The sequence below is a fragment of the Acomys russatus genome, chromosome 5, assembly GCF_903995435.1.
Source record: "Acomys russatus chromosome 5, mAcoRus1.1, whole genome shotgun sequence".
NCBI lineage: Eukaryota > Metazoa > Chordata > Mammalia > Rodentia > Muridae > Acomys > Acomys russatus.
The window spans coordinates 3999355-4016677 of NC_067141.1; the positions used below are offsets into that span (position 1 = coordinate 3999355).

Below are 17323 nucleotides of genomic sequence, written 5' to 3' on the forward strand. Positions count from 1 at the left end.
TATAAAAATAATTTTAACTCCTGTTTTTGAGCTGGAGCTGGGTCAAGCAGGTCTTGCAGCAGCTTCTGAGAAACGCTGAGCAAGCATCACTGTATTTTCTCTGGAAACCTAAACTGCTCACAGCCCTTCTGTGAACTTTCATCAGCTCTCAGCCATGCCCTGGCACACAGTCTGGCCACTGCAGGGTAATTTACTAAGTCTAGTGTTGACATTCTGGTGTCGTGGTCATGATGTCACCCCAAATCTGCTTCTGGAAAGTTGCAGCTTATAGTCTCTGGATGAATTTCCTAGCACCAACAGCTCATTCTTGCATGAGCACAATAGCTATCCAAGCAAGGAAAGAGGAGGTCAGTACATTGTCAAGTGAGAACTGACCTTGAACTTAAGGTATCAGCATCCAAGTAGTAATAAAACAGAGGCCTTGGTTATATCAACCAGGGCTGGGAAAGCTATGACGTCATGAGGAAAATTTTATCACCCTAGCTTACTTCGATCTTTGCGGTTTGAGAGACCACACTGGTCATCCAGCCACTTGGAAGTTCTCAGGGTGAAAAAGTGCCACTTGTTTTGGGAGTTGTGAAATCCAAGTTTGCCTCGTGTGTGTGTGTGTGTGTGTGTGTGTGTGTGTGTGTGTGTGTGTGTGTGTCTCGGGGGGGGGGCACATCTAGAGGACTAAGAGCTAGTTGCTTCAGGAGTTAGGGAGGGTCTAGTTTGATATTTGAAGACATTGAAGTGGGTACGAAGTGAAAAAGCAGGGACAGGCATGAGAGCGTGTGTTTGCTCTGCTCTGTGAGCCCCTGCTGTGTGAAGTGGCTATGGACATAGCATGGAAGGCCTGTGTGGCTGGCCAAGGTCTGCCATTACAACGTGAAATCCTGTGATGTGTTCAAACACTTGGTCCCCACTGGTGGGGCTGCTTTTTTGGGTGGGAGGTTGTGGAACCTCTGGAAGATGGCATCTTGAGACTTGAGACTTTGAGCCTCAGGCCCCACTTCTGGTCTGTTTTCTACTTCCTGATTGCAGATTCAGTTTGCCCAGCCACGAACAGCCTGCAGCAATGCCTTCTCCACCATGGGAGATGGTGTTTCTTCTTAAACTGTAAGCTATGATAGGCCCTTCCTCCTTCGCTTCCTTGTTGGAGATACTGTCAGCTGGATTGGCAGTGCGAGGAGCACCATCCTGTGGTACTAATTGCCTGTCGGTGTCTTCCTGTCCACATGTCTGGACTATGTTTCTTACGTTCTTTTGCAGCCAGGTGAGGAAGTCATGTAACCAAGTTCTAGCCCACTGAGTAACCCTGGAAGAGATAACCTATTTCCAGGCCCAGCCCACAGCAACCTCTCGCAGGACCCTCTCTGTATTTCCTGGAAGACACCTCAGGACTGCAACTTGGGGATCTCAAAGATGCAAATATCTTTCCATCCAATTAAGTGGTCACCGCCCCCCACTCCCCCACCCCACCCCACCCCACCCCACTGCACCCCACCCACAGCGACCACTTAGTGGAAAATGCTGTGTGGACAGTTCTGTGAGCAATGAACCCATTTTTATTATGTTAAGGCATCGAAGTGTTGGGGACATGTTTGCAACGTCACTTAACCTACGCTCATAGAAGCCACTGTAATGGCTGTCATTTATTGGGCCCTGTCTCAATTTATTCATTCAACAACAGAGGAAACTGGAGTCATGCTGACAGCGGGTGAAGAACACACTGCTCAGCTCCCACAGTACTAAGTCCTAAGCTAGGCTGCACTGACTGCCACGGGAAAGGAATGGGTGAAAACTAGGGAGGCAAGAAGACGGAATAAGGAGTTGCTATAGCGTTATCAGCTGGGAGCCTGGGAGATGGGGAAACAGGATAGTATCTGTGCCGATTGAAAGGGAATCTGGGGGGCGGGGCTCAGCCAAGACAGGCCTAATGGCAGGTGCATAGTACGTGCTGGTTTTATCATGTATGTATGTATGTATGTATGTATGTATGTATGTGTGTGTGTATACATGTATGTATGTATACAGGTGTGTGTGTGAGAGAGAGAGAGACAGACAGACAGACAGCTTTCATGTGGACAGTCTTGTGTATTATCCCTCAGCTTACACCTTGTTCTTTTGAGACAGGGTCTTTGCTTACTGGATGCTGTCCACACCAGGCCACCCAGCCCACTACCATCTGGGGACTCTCTTGCCTCGGCCTCCTGTCCTACCTCTCCCTCTCTGCACTGTAGGAACTCTGGAATTATGACTTGCTGGATCACCTCGGGCTTTATGTTAATTTTAGGGATTCAAATTCAAGTTTCATTCTTACACGGCAAGGACTTTACCCACAGAGACATCTCCCCATTCTTAGTTTGAGTTTTTAAAACAAGAAGTGGTAGCTGGGTGCGGTGGCACACGCCTGTAATCCCAGTACTCAGGGAGGAAGAGATAGGCACATCTCTGTGAGTTTGAGGTCAGCCTGGTCTATAAAACAAGTACAAGACAGGCAAGACTACCCAGAAAAACCCTGTCTCAAAAAAGAAGAATTGTTTTTAAAACAAGAAGTGGTGCTGGTCTGGGAGGAAACAGGAGAGAATTGTCCTGGGAGGGATGCGTGGGGACCATGTCATCTTGCAGCTCCCAGGGATGCGGAAGGAAGGCTCAAGAAGCATACTGTACAGTATGTTGTTGGGGTAGAAGGAGGCAGAAAACAAGACAGAAGATAAAGCAGTGCCTTAACCTTTGTCCACACAAGGACGCCGAGGGGGCCTGTGTCCAGCCCTGGCTTACAAGGCAGTCAACACCCAGCCCAGCATATGTCTGGGTGTATCTACTGTCCTGGAGTGGATACTTTTAATCTGCACCGCTGTGTTCAAGTTCTTTAGTCTCTTTGTGTTTCCTTTAATCATCTGAAAGTTAGGACAATGAGTAACAGGCCTAATCTCAGGGTGGCTGTGAAGAGATTGCCGTGTTTGTGGGGCTGGTAAGTGGTAGAAAAGGCCATTAAACTCCGAGCTTGGTAATAGTCCTCCATCTGCACACACAGTCAGATGACAGCCCTCAGCCTCAGCCTCCCAAACTCAAAGGTTAGAACAGTGATGGACTCACAGCAGCTAGTTAAATATGTGTGAGACAAAGGAGGAGGTGCACTGCACCCTGTCTTTCTCCCTCCCTCCTTCCCTCCCTCCCTCCGTCCTTCCCTCCATCCTTCCCTCCCTCCCTCATTCCTCCCCTGCCTCCCTCCCTTCCTATCTTGCTCAGTCTCTCTTGTCTTTCTGTTAGTCTCTTGAAAGCTAATGGAGTATAGTTGAGCTTATAGAGTCTCTTATTCCAATAGTGGCAAAATGTGTGTAGCAGAAAATGTGCTACTTTAACTATCGCAGGTGTACATTAAATATTCTCAATTTTCATCCTTCTCTACCACTCATCTCTAGAATGTTTTCATCTCCCCAGAAAAAAACCCAGGACCTATTGAACACTAATTCACTATATTCCAGGCTCTGGAAACCTCTAGTTTTAAAAATTATCTATCATCTGTCTGTCTGTCTAGAGAGAGAGAGAGAGAGAGAGAGAGAGAAGGAGAGGAGAGAGAGTGTGTATCTGGAGGTCAGGGGACAGCCTGCAGGGGTTGGTTTCCCCCTTCCACCTTGTAGGTCTCAGAGATCAAATTCAGTTATCAAGCTTAGAGAAAAACTACTCTTACTCACTAGGCCATCTTGCTGCCCCCAAGTTCCTACTTCTTCTTTTAAGACAAGACCTCATATAGCCATGCTGGCACCAAACTTTCTGTGTATCTAAGGATGACCTTGACCTTGTCATCTCCTGTGTTCACCTCCGACATGCTGGGATTACAGGTGTGTATCACCATGTCTGCTTCTATGTGGTACTAAGGAGAGGCTCGAACCCAGGGCTTCATGGACACTGAAAAAACACTCCACCAATTGAGCCCCACCCTGGCCCCACTCTTCTTTTTGTATTTATAAATCTGACTGCCTGAGAACCTTATATAAGTCAAATTACATTGTCCTTCTGTGACATCTCACTGTTTTTTATAATCATAGGCTATGTCATCAAGAAAAAGTGCTTTCTCTTCTGTGGCACGCAGTAAAAACAGTAGCCACATCATGGAGTGCTCACCAGGTGAAAGTGAGGCAGGACACACCCAGCTCTCAGCCAGTTTCTGGCACATCGAAGGGTATGCAGTGTAGCCCCGAGTATGTATTCTGAAGTTGATGGACCTCAGTACATACGCAGCTTCATATGGGCATTGCGTTACAGCTCTGAGGGGAAAGGTTTCCCCATAGCAAGGGTGACAGCTCTTTGGGATGGGGTGTCCCCACTGCAAGTGTTATAGCTGCTGAGCAGGGCAGGTTTCCCCAGTGCAAGTGTTGAATCTCTAAAGGGAAAGGTATCCTGGCAAGTTGGGAACCAAGGAAAATGACAAAATCATAGCGCACAACAAACCTCACACAAGAGGGTTACTGAAAGGGAAAAACCCAGGAGGCTGGCTGCCTCTGCTTGGGCGAGAAGCAGCAGAGAACTGAGCAGAAGACAGGGTTTATATAGGGCTGTTTTGTGGTGCGGGGAGAGATTTCCAAAGTGAAGATTAGTGGGGTTTCAAATCCTGAGCTTGGGCTGCTTATTCTGTAGCGCAGAGCTTTGGTCACCTGAGTCTGGAGGGGCTGGGTCCAGCCATGAAGGCAGTTAGTGTTCTGTGGGCAGAGCTTGGTGGTTGGAGGTCCTCAGGGGTGGGGCCTGGCCACTTGTGCACTGTTCGGGGCTTACAGGTATATTCTGGATTAGGGGTCTCTGGCATTTTGTAATGTACCTGGAGCTGTCTTGATGCCCTTTCGCATAGCCAATCTCTGAAACTTTGTAAGGATGCCACCACATTTGCTCAGTCACCGTCATTTGCAGACAAAACAATGAAGGCGAAGAGACTTCAGTTGTTTTCAGTTACATGGTTAGCTCCTGGCTTGTACAAGCTGAGCTGGGGTGTCAGTGCAGGCAGTGTGAGCTGAGGGGTGCATCTCACTGGTGGTGCGCTGGCTTTGAGCGTTCGAGGCTGTAGGTTCCACCCAGCACCAAGTTTCCAAAGCCCACCAGCTTTACCATACACAACCGTTCCACATTGTCTCTCCTGCCTCAGACACCCAGCGGCCATTTTCTGCACACACACTTGCTGGGTCAGGTGGTCAGGGCGAGTGTTGGAAAGGTGGGAAGAAGACAGTGGGACAATAATAGCGGGAGAGTTGGCTGTTACTGAGTGTGCGATTCTCTCCTTGGCGGGGCCTCCTCATGCCTCTGCGCACATGTTGGCCACCTTTGGACCCTGGAGGGATGGGACACTATGGAGGGGGCCTGGAGTACACTCAGCACGTGATGCAAGCAGTCCACACCTTTCCTGTTGCTGGCATTAAGCCCAGCAATCTTTGATCCCACGTGGCCCTTGCCCTGTTGTGATTAGGAAAAAAAAGTTTACTCTTCTGGGCCACCTCCCACGCAGTCTTTATTGCTTTCTGGACACCTTTGGTGAATGTCCCCAGTCCTTTAAAAGTGCGGAGTCTAGCGGAACAGCCTAGAGATAAGCTTGCACAAGTGCGGCTCGTGGGAGCTCGGGCTTGGATCTTCTGGAGCTGATGTCTGGGGAGGTGAGTTTGTTGCCTGGGCAAGGGCACTGAGGATGTGTTCAAGGCTGGGGATAGGGGCTTTTGTTTGCCGGGGGGGGGGCCCTCTGCCACCCATGTTTCCCCTCCTTTTCCCTACGGCAGGCACCGATGTGTGAGATGGGCCCGGGTGAGGGCAAGGCGAAGGAGACCAGCATGGCTGGCAGATGCCGTATGTCCTGGTATGAGCGATACATACAGCCGTGTGTGGTGGAACTTTTGGGCTCTGCCCTCTTCATCTTCATCGGGTGTCTATCGGTCATCGAGAACAGTCCGAACACTGGGCTCCTGCAGCCTGCGCTGGCTCATGGGCTGGCCTTGGGACTCATCATTGCGACCTTGGGGAACATCAGGTGAGACCGGATCCCAGCATTTACCCTTGCGCCAAAGCTCTTGGGCACCCGCTTGGGGTCTTACATATGTGGGAGTGGGGTCATCTACCTCTGCAGCCTCTGAGTTCTGTGGGCAAGCCACTCTCCAAGCCTACGGAACGGGAATAATACTGTTATTATATTTTAAAGTTATTTTTTTCCGAGCCAACAACACACAAATATCGCTAACTGTGCCCCTCCTCTGTACTGAGCACTCTTTAGATAGCATCCTATTCTCGGGACAAACTTATGGAATAGGGTCTGTTATTTTCCCCTGTTCTATACTTGCGAAAGCAAAAGCCTACAGCATTGGTATGAGGTATGTGCTAGAACGTGGTGGAGCCAGGACTCAAGGTCAAGTTGTCTGGTTCCCCAGTGCCCCAAGCTGCGGGGGCCTGGGGAGAGGAGCTCGCGGGGTGGGGTGGGGGTGGGGGGGTGCTCAGCACTCACTGCTATTGCTGTCACGCTTTGGAAGTGGATTAGCAAAAGCAAAGCAGTACAAAAGAGCTGGCCTGGGGCTTGTTTATCCACTGCAGTACACAGAAGGTTGCAGGGGCTCCATCCCGGCAAGAGGATTTTTTTTTTTTTTTTTGGTAGGGGTAAAAAGATGACCCTTCCTTTGCTTGGCTTTTATCTGGCTAGGAGCTCAGTGGGTGGGTTGAGGGGAGGTGGGCCACTTCCTGGAAGAGCCAGCTGCAATGGTGGCAATCAATTTAATCTTATTCAAAACCAGCGCCGAGTGAGGACAGTGACATACTGTTCTCTGCAAAGAAAGAATGGACCCTTCACTATCTCTCTGAATGTCCAAGGGAGGCTGTGAGTGGGATGGAGAGCACATGACCTTCTATGTAGGCACGCCTGAGTCCCAGCTTCCTGGCTGGGCGGCTGAGGTGAACCACTGAGCCCGTGTGCAGCTGTGCGATGCCAAAGATGACAATAGCTGGGGTTTAGCAGGCAGAGATACATGCTGAAACACGCCCCAGCATCTTGGTTCTGAAGTCTGCTTTGTGGGCTGCAGATACGGCACTCGGCCATATTTCTGGAGGGCTGGAGCAAGCTCTGAGGAGTCTGGGGAGAAATTCACTATTTTCTCCCTATGTGGTTGTCTCCAAGGCCACCTAGGGCCTGCCCCACCCATCCCCAGCTCCCCCTGTGCCTCTCACCCTACCACAGAGCTCTTCATGGAAAATGGGAGAGATTTGCTGCATTTCTGCTATGGCAGGGCCTGGCATGACTCCAGGCCCAGCTTTGGGGACAGGCTGGAGTACATATTCTCAAGGGATATCCCCGTGGTGAGCCTTGGATCATGGCCTCATGGCTTCCTTCTCCTCTTGGTTGTAGTGGCGGACACTTCAACCCTGCTGTTTCGCTGGCGGCCACGCTGATTGGAGGTCTCAACGCGGTGCTGCTGATTCCCTATTTGGTCTCCCAGCTTTTTGGGGGGCTGATTGGAGCTGCCTTGGCTAAGGTGGGTGAACCCTGCTGGGATTGGGCTGGTGGCTTGCCACCGATGGAGTCTTCCTCTCCTCCCCTCTAACCCGCCCCCCGACCATTTCCTTTGTGTTGATAGTGTATGCTTGAAATCTTTGATATCTTTCCATCAATCAAAAAAGCTAGTTCCAGGGCTGAGGAGACAGCCAAGCAATTAAGAACACTGGCTGCTCCTCCAGAGGACCTGGGTTTGCCACCCAGCACTCACATGGCAGCTCACAACCATCTGTAACCCCAGTTCCAAAGATCCAACACCTTCTACAGGCCTCTGTGCTCATGAGGTATGCATTGTGGTGCACAGGCATATATGAATGCAAAACACTCGTACACATAAAAATAAATTAAGAAAATGTATTTTAAAGTGAGTTCTTCTTAGCTGCAGGGTCCCTATCCACAGCATTGGTGATAGAATCCAGGGCCTTGAACCTTCAAAGAAGTTCTCTACCATACGGCTTTATCCCCAGGCGGGGCCCGAGCCTGTATAGCTCTATACAGAATTCCAGGGGCTCCTTCTCCCTCCATCCCTCCAGGCTCCCTCCTCCTTTCCAATTGTTCCCCGCAGCCCCTCCCCCAGTTTTCTGACTTCCACCAGTGTCTGCTCCCCTGAGGGTGACTCAGTTTCAACTTTCCACTGACCTTCCTCAAGCCCTGCGGGTCCCACACTGTCTTCACAGTCTAGTCTTGCGCTCTGTGTTCTTTTTCTCAAAGAGGGTTATCTAAGCGTTTGCATAGGACGCAACGTCTGTTATCCTGTTTTCACGCGAGCAAAGCAAGGCTCAGAGAGGGCTTGAAGCTTGCACAGTCACATGTAAAAATGGAAAGAATTGGGATATGGAGGCAGATGTGTCCAATTGCAGATGGGTTGACTGGAGTGCAGGTTTGCATAGTAAGCCCCTGTGCCCAGCTCCCAGTTTCTCTCTGTCCTAGGCTGAGTGGCTTTTCTCCACAGGCAGTGAGTCCAGAGGAGAGGTTCTGGAATGCATCTGGGGCAGCCTTTGCAACGGTCCAGGATCAGGGCCAGGTGGCAGCAGCCCTGGGAGCAGAGATCATTCTGACAATGCTATTGGCGTTGGCGGTGTGTATGGGTGCCATCAATGGGAAGACGCAGGGCCCTCTGGCCCCGTTCTCCATTGGCTTCTCTGTCATTGTGGATATCCTGGCAGGGTAAGTGTTCCTGAGGAGTGTGATAGCCATGGCCAGACTGTGGGCTGAGGGCTGCAGTCTCAGTGGCCAACATAAGCCAGGAAGGTGTGGCAAATGGAGATAGTGGGCTGGCCTTGGGCAGGCAAAAGGCAGAGGTGGGGTGTGTGGTATGGGGCAGTGCTAGGTGATTTTTGGCTGTGTGAGAATGTGGTGATCACTATTCATTCATTTTTGGCTAAGCCAGAGATTTGGTTTGTTTTTTTTTTTTTTATAGATATTCCTAATTTCTGTAGTAGAAACAAAAGGTGCCCTCAGGGTGCTGCCTCTGTCTTACAAAAAGATTATCTCTACATCCTGTCTCTTTTGAGCCTCTTGCTAGTTTTGGGAAGGCATTAAAAAGACAATGTGGGGTCAGGAATTTTCCCCCAGTGTGCCGAATCATAAAGGTGAAAAATGATTTGGGGCCATTAAGAGTCTAAATTAAAATGACAAATCTGGGACAGTCACCCACATCTGCTGAAGTGTGTATGAGGCCAGTTCCCAAAGCTCAATTCCTTCCTTCATTTTGGATACAGAACCAAACCTTTTCAGGGTTCAGGTTTCTTTGGGTTTGCTGGGGAAAGCAGTAGTGGTGCTTTGCTGCCTCCTAGTGGCACCTGATCACTCACAAGTGTGCTCCGCCCCCTGGATTTGGCTTCTGCACACAGAACCTACTGAAAGCTGCAGGACCCAGTCTGAAAGCATGGGGTCTGGAGACAGAACCCGGAGCTAGAGGTGTGTCCTAGGAACACGCTCCCTCTGGTGAGCCTGAGGAACATGCCCCCTTTGGTGTGTCTTGGAAATAGACCCCTTCTGAACGACTAGGGCCCAGGTTGGTAGCATGATGACCACAATGGACCAGGCACACTATGGTGACCATCACGATTTTGTCATTTGTTCCTGGCTGCAGCCTATGGGATGGGCATTTCCATCTCTGGACATGCAGAGAGGTTAGACAAAGGTCACAGAGTTGAACTGCTGGGCTGGACTTTGAATGGAGGTCAACTGGACTCCAAAGTGGGTGGCGTTCCTTGGACTTTGCTTTACAGACTTTGGAAAGGAATGTGTTCCATTTTCCTCCTGTCACGACTAAGCAAGTCACTTTTTTCCCCTGGATGTTTGTTTTAGAAAAGTGTAGGGGAAGTGGCTGACGTGATGGTCATGTAGGAACCATCCTTTGTCTGCCTAGCACTAAGTCCCTTTACAGCCTCGGGGATCCACCCCGGAGTCCCTGGTATGGATGTTTAGAGAGGGTGTCTGGGTAGGGAGGGCTGTAGACCTGACTAAGGATGTGAATTTGAGGTAGGACCTTCTGAGATTCTTGTGAATTGTGTACTTATATGTCTGCAGTGGTGGGATCTCTGGAGCCTGCATGAACCCCGCTCGTGCCTTCGGACCTGCTGTGATGGCCGGCTACTGGGACTTTCATTGGATCTACTGGATAGGCCCCCTCCTGGCTGGCCTCTTTGTAGGACTGCTCATTAGGTAGGGGGGTGACAGGGACTCTACAGCTAGTAGAGTGGCACTCACTTGGACTTGGAGGAGAAGGGGAATCTTCAGAGGGAACTAACTTAGCTCCTTCTAGGGCCTTTGGCTCCGAGTGACAGAGAGCCAATTTCACAAGGGGTCTAACTGGCTGTTAGGATTGAGGTGGCACAGACTCCAGGTCATACTCAAACATGTTTCTGGGGACTTGGGATGCCTCATAGACTTTCCTTTCCTATGGGTAGGCTTCATGTTTAGATTGGCTTTAAAGATATTTTAATCTGATTTTTTGGTACAATATATTTAGATCACATTCTTTCCCCTTGAGGCACCACTCTTCCTTCTTCCTCCTCTTCCTTCAGCTATGTCTGGGAAGGCTGGCTCTGGGCTAGCTGTGTAGCCTTCTTGTCCCATTGCCCACTGTAGTCCAGGTGCTTCAGGCTGTGCCCGGGGTCTGCTATAAAACACCACTAATCACTCTGTTGCTGATTTCTGAAAGGCCACCATGAGCATCATTCTGGAAAGGGTGTGTGTGTGTGTGTGTGTATCAGAAACTGCCCCTCACTGCCTGAGGGGGTTAAGCTCTGGAAGCCACTTGTCTAGAGAGTTCTAAACCTGGACATGCACAGTGGAAAGCTGGGTCTTTCTTCTCGGGGGACTGGAGATCTCACAGAGCAATTTGTTTTTAGGCTCTTCATTGGAGACGAGAAAACCCGCCTGATTCTAAAGGCAAGGTGAAGCACTGCTGTGGCATCCTCGCTGCCTGGTATGCTCAGCTGCCTGTCTTGACTCGAGGACAGGACAATTCCATCATTTCCTGCGAGACTGAGCTCAGAGGAGTCACTGCAGCAGCAGCTGACCTTGACCTGGCTTCTTGGGCAGGCAGCTGCGGCTATGTCCTGAGCACACTCCTGGAACCTGGACTTCCTTTGTGCTCACTGACTGGGCTTGGGGAAATGTGTAGCCAGCCTAAAGACAGGTATAGACCACATAGAAAAAGAGCTTTTTGTGAGACTGGGCAGGTCACTGGAGAGACGAGCAGCCCAGCCCTCTTTCTTTCTATGTTGGGTTTGGAGCCCAAGGTCTCATGCATACTAGGTGAGCACTTTGCTACTGAGCCCCCTGCTCTCCTCACCCTCTTTCCTCTTGATTACTCTGTTACAGAAGGGACTTCAGGAGCCCAGTGACCTCCTTGCCCACCCCCAGCTGTCAATCTCAGTTTATAATAAATGGCTAAGTATGTCCTTCTATGTGTCTGTTGACTTGTCTTTCATTTAAGACATGGGGACTGACGGGGAGGAAATAAAAGTCTGGGTGGAGGTTTACCTGCACAGACTCTGGCTAGCACTAGCAGAGGCTGGTTTCTAGATCCAATGTAGGTACTTAGAATATGATCTCACTCATATTTTAGACTCGCTGCAGCACTCAACCTGGAGCACAGTGTTCACTTACTTATTTAGTCAGAAGATCCATCTGACAACTGAACACAGAGACCAGGGATTTGATGAATGGCCACTACTGTCTAGATACGGGCCAATCCATTCACTGCTTTCCAACTAGGGATGGAAGTGGAACAAAGCTGCAGGAATTCCCCATGGAAGGCGAATAGCAGCAAGCAGCATAGACTAGTTTTGATGAGCCAGTGGCATGTAGATAAAAGATATACCTCAACACAAAATGCAATTTGCAGCAAGCCCTCAACCAAGATTAATCTAGATAGAGAGAAACTCAAGTGGAACATGGTTCCATTAAAATCTGGAACAAGGCAAGGTGTCCATTCTTTCCACACCTATTAAATATAGTATCTGAACTCTTTTTTAAAAAGACTCATTTATTTATTATGTATACAGTATTCTGCGAGCATGTGTGCCTGGATGCCAGAAGAGGGCACCAAATCTCATTATAGATGGTTATGAGCCCCCATGTGGTTGCTGGGAATTGAACTCAGGATCTTTGTAAGAATAGCCAGTGTTCTTAACCTCTGAGCCATCTCTCCAGCCCCTAGTACCCGAACTCATAGCTGGAGCAATAAGATAACTTAAGGAGATCATGAAGATACAAATGGAAAAGGAAAAAGCCAAAAACTTCTTTAGTTGTAGACTATATGATTCAGTATATAAAAGGCCCTAAAAGCTCTGCCAGGGAACTTTGGAAAAGTAGCAGGGTACAAAGTTAACAAACACCAGTAGCCTTCCTCTACACAAATCACAGAAACAGTGCTAATTAAAAAAAAAAAAAAAAAAAAAAAGCCTAAATTTTTCTCCTTGGGAGAAGTCTAACCAAGAAAGTAAAGTACTTGTATAATAAAAACTTTAAGAACTGAAGAAAAAATTGAAAAAGATATCAAAAGGTGGAAAGATCTCCTGTGCTCATGGATAAGTAGGATTAATACAGTGAAAATGGCCATCTTACCAAAAGCAGTCCACGGATTCAATGCAATCCCCGCCAAAATTCCAACACAATTTCTCACAGAAGTTGGGAAAAAAAGTTTAAAGTTTTACATGAAAAAAAAAAAACCCAACCCCCCAAAAAGGAACAACCCCAAGAGAGCTAAAACAATCCAAAATAGGGAGGGGAAGAAGAGGTGGGTAAGGAAGAGGACATGGGGAGGGACAACTAACATTAAGGAGCATTTGAGGAGCATATGGTAACCTACTGTTGTAGAAGTATACATGCATATGCACATAAATCTCTGTATCTTTCTCTTTATATCTTCAAGTTTCCACAAATTTTGACTGGCCAACAGCATCTTCATGAAAAGGGCTAGAAATTAACAGGGCTTCCGAGGCTGGCAGGGTTCCTGTCTACCTGGACCCTCAGAATATGACCTTATATGGAAATACAGTCAACTAAGGGAACTATCAAGATGAGATTATATTGGCATTGGGTGCTAAATACAAAGAGAGTCCTTGAGAGTGATGGAAAGTGACACAGATGGAATGCAGTACTGAGCACACCACAGGACAGTCACAAGCCAGCAGCATGCAGAGACAGCAGATGAGGGAGGAGTCAGGAAGAAGTCTTTTCTCTGGAGCCTCTGAAGAGGAAACATCCTTGTGGGTACCTCAACTTTATGCCCCCTGGCTTCTGAACTGTGAGAGGATCAACTCGTCATTTTAAGTTACAAAGTTTGTGGACATTTATTTAGCAGCCCCAGGAAACAAATGCAGGTGGGCACTCTTGCCCTCACCTTCCAGGCACATTTAAGGGGTACTGAAGCTACTCAAGGTCACAGTGTGTGGACAGACCAACTTGCTAAGATGAGCTATGTTTGACTGCAGAGTCTAGTTTCTGAGTGAGTGACAGTATTATGTCTTTTGCTTTGGCTCTTGTCCATTTGTCCTCTACTAACTTTAAGTTTACAATTAAATCTCACAATCTAGTTTTTAATTTCTCAACTGTAGTCACTCAGGACAGAAATGAATTCATCCTTTTAATTCTATATTATGTGGTTCAGTGTTTGCTCTATAGAAAGGTCTCAGAACGTAATACTCTTAGACACTTGAAATCTCATATTAAATTGCCAGACCCACGTTAACCACAGACTCTGTAATGAAAAGGAAGGCCAGGTGACTGCTATACTGTGCTACACCTGAATATGACCTTTATCTTTTTGGTCACTTACTACAGAGACACATCTAGATATTGGCACTCTGTAGTGACTCAGCAATTAAAATTCTTGAAGTCTTTGGGTTGTATTGAAGTTTGTCATACAAAACAGCAGCTTATAAAAACCATGTGACAGAAACCCTTTATATGAAATCTGCTCTGTATTCGGTGGGTGGACTGAACCATCTTACTGTTATTCCTATGGTTTCTGCATGTATAATTGAGAATGACTCAAAGGTCAATTAACATGACTGTTATGTTGAGAAGGGCTATATGGAAACCACAAACCTTTTCCTTTCTATTAAAATAGTAGCCAAAGGAACCCTGTCAAAGGTGTGGCTGCATACATCTGTAATTTCAACAGTAGGATGAGATGGAAGAATTAAGGGTTTGAGGCAAACTTGGGCTAGACAGACCTTGGATGCCACCCCTTCTCCCAATAAAAAAGAAAGTGCAATACTGTAAAGAATGACAGCATTTGCCACCTCCAAGGAAGGTATCCTTTTTGGTATAGATCAGTTTGGGTTAAAAGCATTTGGAAAATAGCCAGTGCAAGAGGAGGTGTTCTTACCCTTCCTCAAGAAGCAGGAGGTACTTATGTGAAACCAAGAACATGAGATGGGGGCTGGGGCTGAGAGAACTCTATACAAATCTTGCTAAAACCATGTGTGTCCCTTTGGCTCTCCCATCCTAGTGACAATGCATAATCACTTCTGTTTCTTCTGCTTGGTAGACAAGCACTCAGGCTTTCCTACTCTTTTGGGCCTTTATCTGGAAGGGCTGCCCACATACACACAAAGCATTGTATGCTCTTCTCCTGGTGTCTGCTTTATGTTAATCTACTCCTCAGGCCAGCAGGAAACCCTACAAGAATAGTCTCCAGTTCCCACAATGGTAGCTGTAGGGAACGAGCTAGGATTTCTTCCAGTTAGGCTGGCATGCAAATCTTAACAGAAGCACAAGTAGCATGTGTGTCTAACGTCAATTTTGCCCTGGAGGTAGAGAAAATCATCATTTGTGGTAACGGTATGGCAGTTCAGAGGACTGCTGTGGATCCACAACATGTCCCTTTCTGCTGGCAATGGAGGACAGCTGTGAACTCACACGAAACTCATGTTCTTTTTACTAGTTACGAGGATTGGCCTTGAGCTTTTTAAGCGTTAATTTTTCTAAAAAAAAAAAAAAAAGACATTACTCAAATAATAGCAAACCAAAGGTAGCCATTTATTGTAGATATTTCACATACAAGTGTTCAAGAAAACATCTAGGTAAACAATACAAAATGAGGACAGACGTCCACTTTCACTTGGTCTTGGAATGCACTCAGGTGGAGGTGGAAGCTTTGGACCACACAAATCACTCAGTTTCTCCTTCCACTGGGGTTTTCCTAATCCATGCGTCTTGTCTGTCACCAAGCACCAGAACTCACGAAAGACTTTCTTTACTCTTCCTATGCACATTTGGCTCTCAGGGTGATGGGGAGAGGGAAGGGCTTTCCAGTTACTGAACACAAGTGGTTTGTCCTTTCTCTTTACTGAACAAGCTGGGCTGGCATTACTGTCATCTCCCTAAAGTATGAGATGGACTCAATGGGCCCCAGAGGTGGCATTCAGTGGACAGCCAGGGCATGCGTCTGGCCTCATTACTTCTTCATGGCTTCATGAGCATGAGCACTGCTGTAGGTTTGGCAATGAAGTTAACTACTCAGAATAGAGAAGTTGTGATTTATTAGATTATATGCAGGAAGTGGTAACAATACTAAACTTTTTTTTTGGATTCCGGTCTAATACACATTCCTCAGTGGCAGGATGCCCTGACCTGTTTTAATGTATGAGTCTTCTTCTTTACAAAAACATGTCTAGTTCCAGATGAATGAATTAGGTTGAATATTCAACAAAATCATCAGAGAAAATAGTGAGGTATTTGTAGAACTCAACGAAAGCTTAGGCAGGTAATACAAACACAGCATCTAAAATGTCTTGGTTAGGATGCCAGAAAATAAATAATCTGTTTATACACATACCATTGTTCAAAAATAGGGCTTGAGACGATCTCCAAAGAAATATGAGAGTATAATAAATAAGTGTAGGTAGTTGGTTGAGGTGTTCTGGTGTGTTGAGCTTTTCAGCAGCCAGAACAATGAGGGAGAAGCAGCAAGTTATAAAAATCACAGTGTTTGTAAAATTTTAAAACGAACAAACCAGCCTGTTTCTTTCTCCTTGAAGTTCTTGGTATTGAGATCTACGGATCATCACAGAGACGTGGTAAAGATGTATTACTCAGAATGTGACCACTCACTCTAACTTTCCCACACCAGCTGACAAGAGAGAAACACGTAGACAAGCAGCTTGGCCTAGGGTGGCAGGAAGATCTGTTTGTTAAGAACCGAGATAAGGGCTGCTAGATTAACACACACCCTAACAGGCTGTTTATGATTAGGATTATAGGGGAACCCAAACCTCATCCCAGCTGTATCTCAGACACAGCAAACAATCGCTTTGTTGTGGTGGAGACAGAACAGGCCCTGAATCTTTCCTATTGCTGAAAGAGTGAGTCAAAGGGTGGTGCCCAAAATGGTTTTCTATTTGCACCTTACAGAAGGTCTTCCGGGTGTGATTGTGATTCCTCCAGATGGGGTCACTGACCTTCCACATCACCATGGACTTTAGATATCTTTTGCTGTAACACTTCCTTACTGGAGTACAGTCACCATGTCCCCCATCATTTCTGTATCCCTCTATGTGGTTACAACATGGTCTAATACACAACATAAGTATTGGTGAACAAGTCATCTATTTTTGAATCATGCTTCCATGTAAGTATCAAACCCGTGTACATGTTTCTAAGTGGCAATTTATACTAATATGCATCTTTTCTAGAGCTGAAATTCCAGAACATTTACACAATTATAAGCACAAGCCCACTGGCACCACACAATCTTACTGGATTAGGCACAGTACCAACATGAAGCTGCATGTACCATTAGAAGTCTCTAATTTAGACAACAGACAGGAAATAAGCTACTGTTATAATTGTCAGCAATTATAACATTTCCAAAAAACACACATCACAGTTACCAGCATTTACCTGAGTCACTTGCCTTCCAACAGGCTATATCCTATGTTGGTACTATAAAGCGCTTTTCTTTTTACAGTGTCTACCCTCTTTGATACTTTGCTGAACAGGTCTCAAAAGATTCAAATATACTCACAGAAAAATATCATCTCTAGATGTTTTCAAACAAGAGAGCACCTGACAGAAGGAGAACAGCCTGGGAAGAGCCCTGACTATTTATCTCCTTCCACTACACTTGGGACTTCCCTCTCTCCAAAGCAAAGCTACACTTGGGTTACCTACAAATTAAAGGCATGAACGTCACAGGCCTCATCTTCAAGTAACTGGTTTGGGAAGACCAAAGTCCTGAATTTCATCTGTAATCCTATGCAAGTTAACTATTTCCCCATCAGAAACTTTCTGACAACATATACCTGGTTAACACCATGGGATTTTCAAAGACATTTTCTTTTTTCAGAAGAACAGGAAAAT

The 17323-nt window shown here is 47.0% G+C and overlaps 1 protein-coding gene across 1 annotated transcript; it reads left to right on the plus strand.

Moving 5' to 3' along the window:
- Window positions 1–5581: 5581 nt before the first annotated feature.
- Aqp8 (aquaporin 8) lies at window positions 5582–11204 on the plus strand. The gene is made up of 6 exons (XM_051146987.1): window positions 5582–5624; window positions 5745–5992; window positions 7352–7478; window positions 8451–8665; window positions 10034–10168; window positions 10858–11204. The coding sequence occupies exons 1-6, from the start codon at window positions 5613–5615 to the stop codon at window positions 10904–10906; spliced, it is 786 nt and encodes a 261-aa protein (XP_051002944.1). The 5' UTR covers window positions 5582–5612; the 3' UTR covers window positions 10907–11204.
- Window positions 11205–17323: the final 6119 nt, after the last annotated feature.

Coding starts and splice junctions, on each gene's coding strand:
- Aqp8 (XM_051146987.1), top strand. Junction 5,993..7,351: donor GCGACCTTGGGGAACATCAG/GTGAGACCGGAT, acceptor TCTTGGTTGTAG/TGGCGGACACTTCAACCCTG. Junction 7,479..8,450: donor TTGGAGCTGCCTTGGCTAAG/GTGGGTGAACCC, acceptor TTTTCTCCACAG/GCAGTGAGTCCAGAGGAGAG.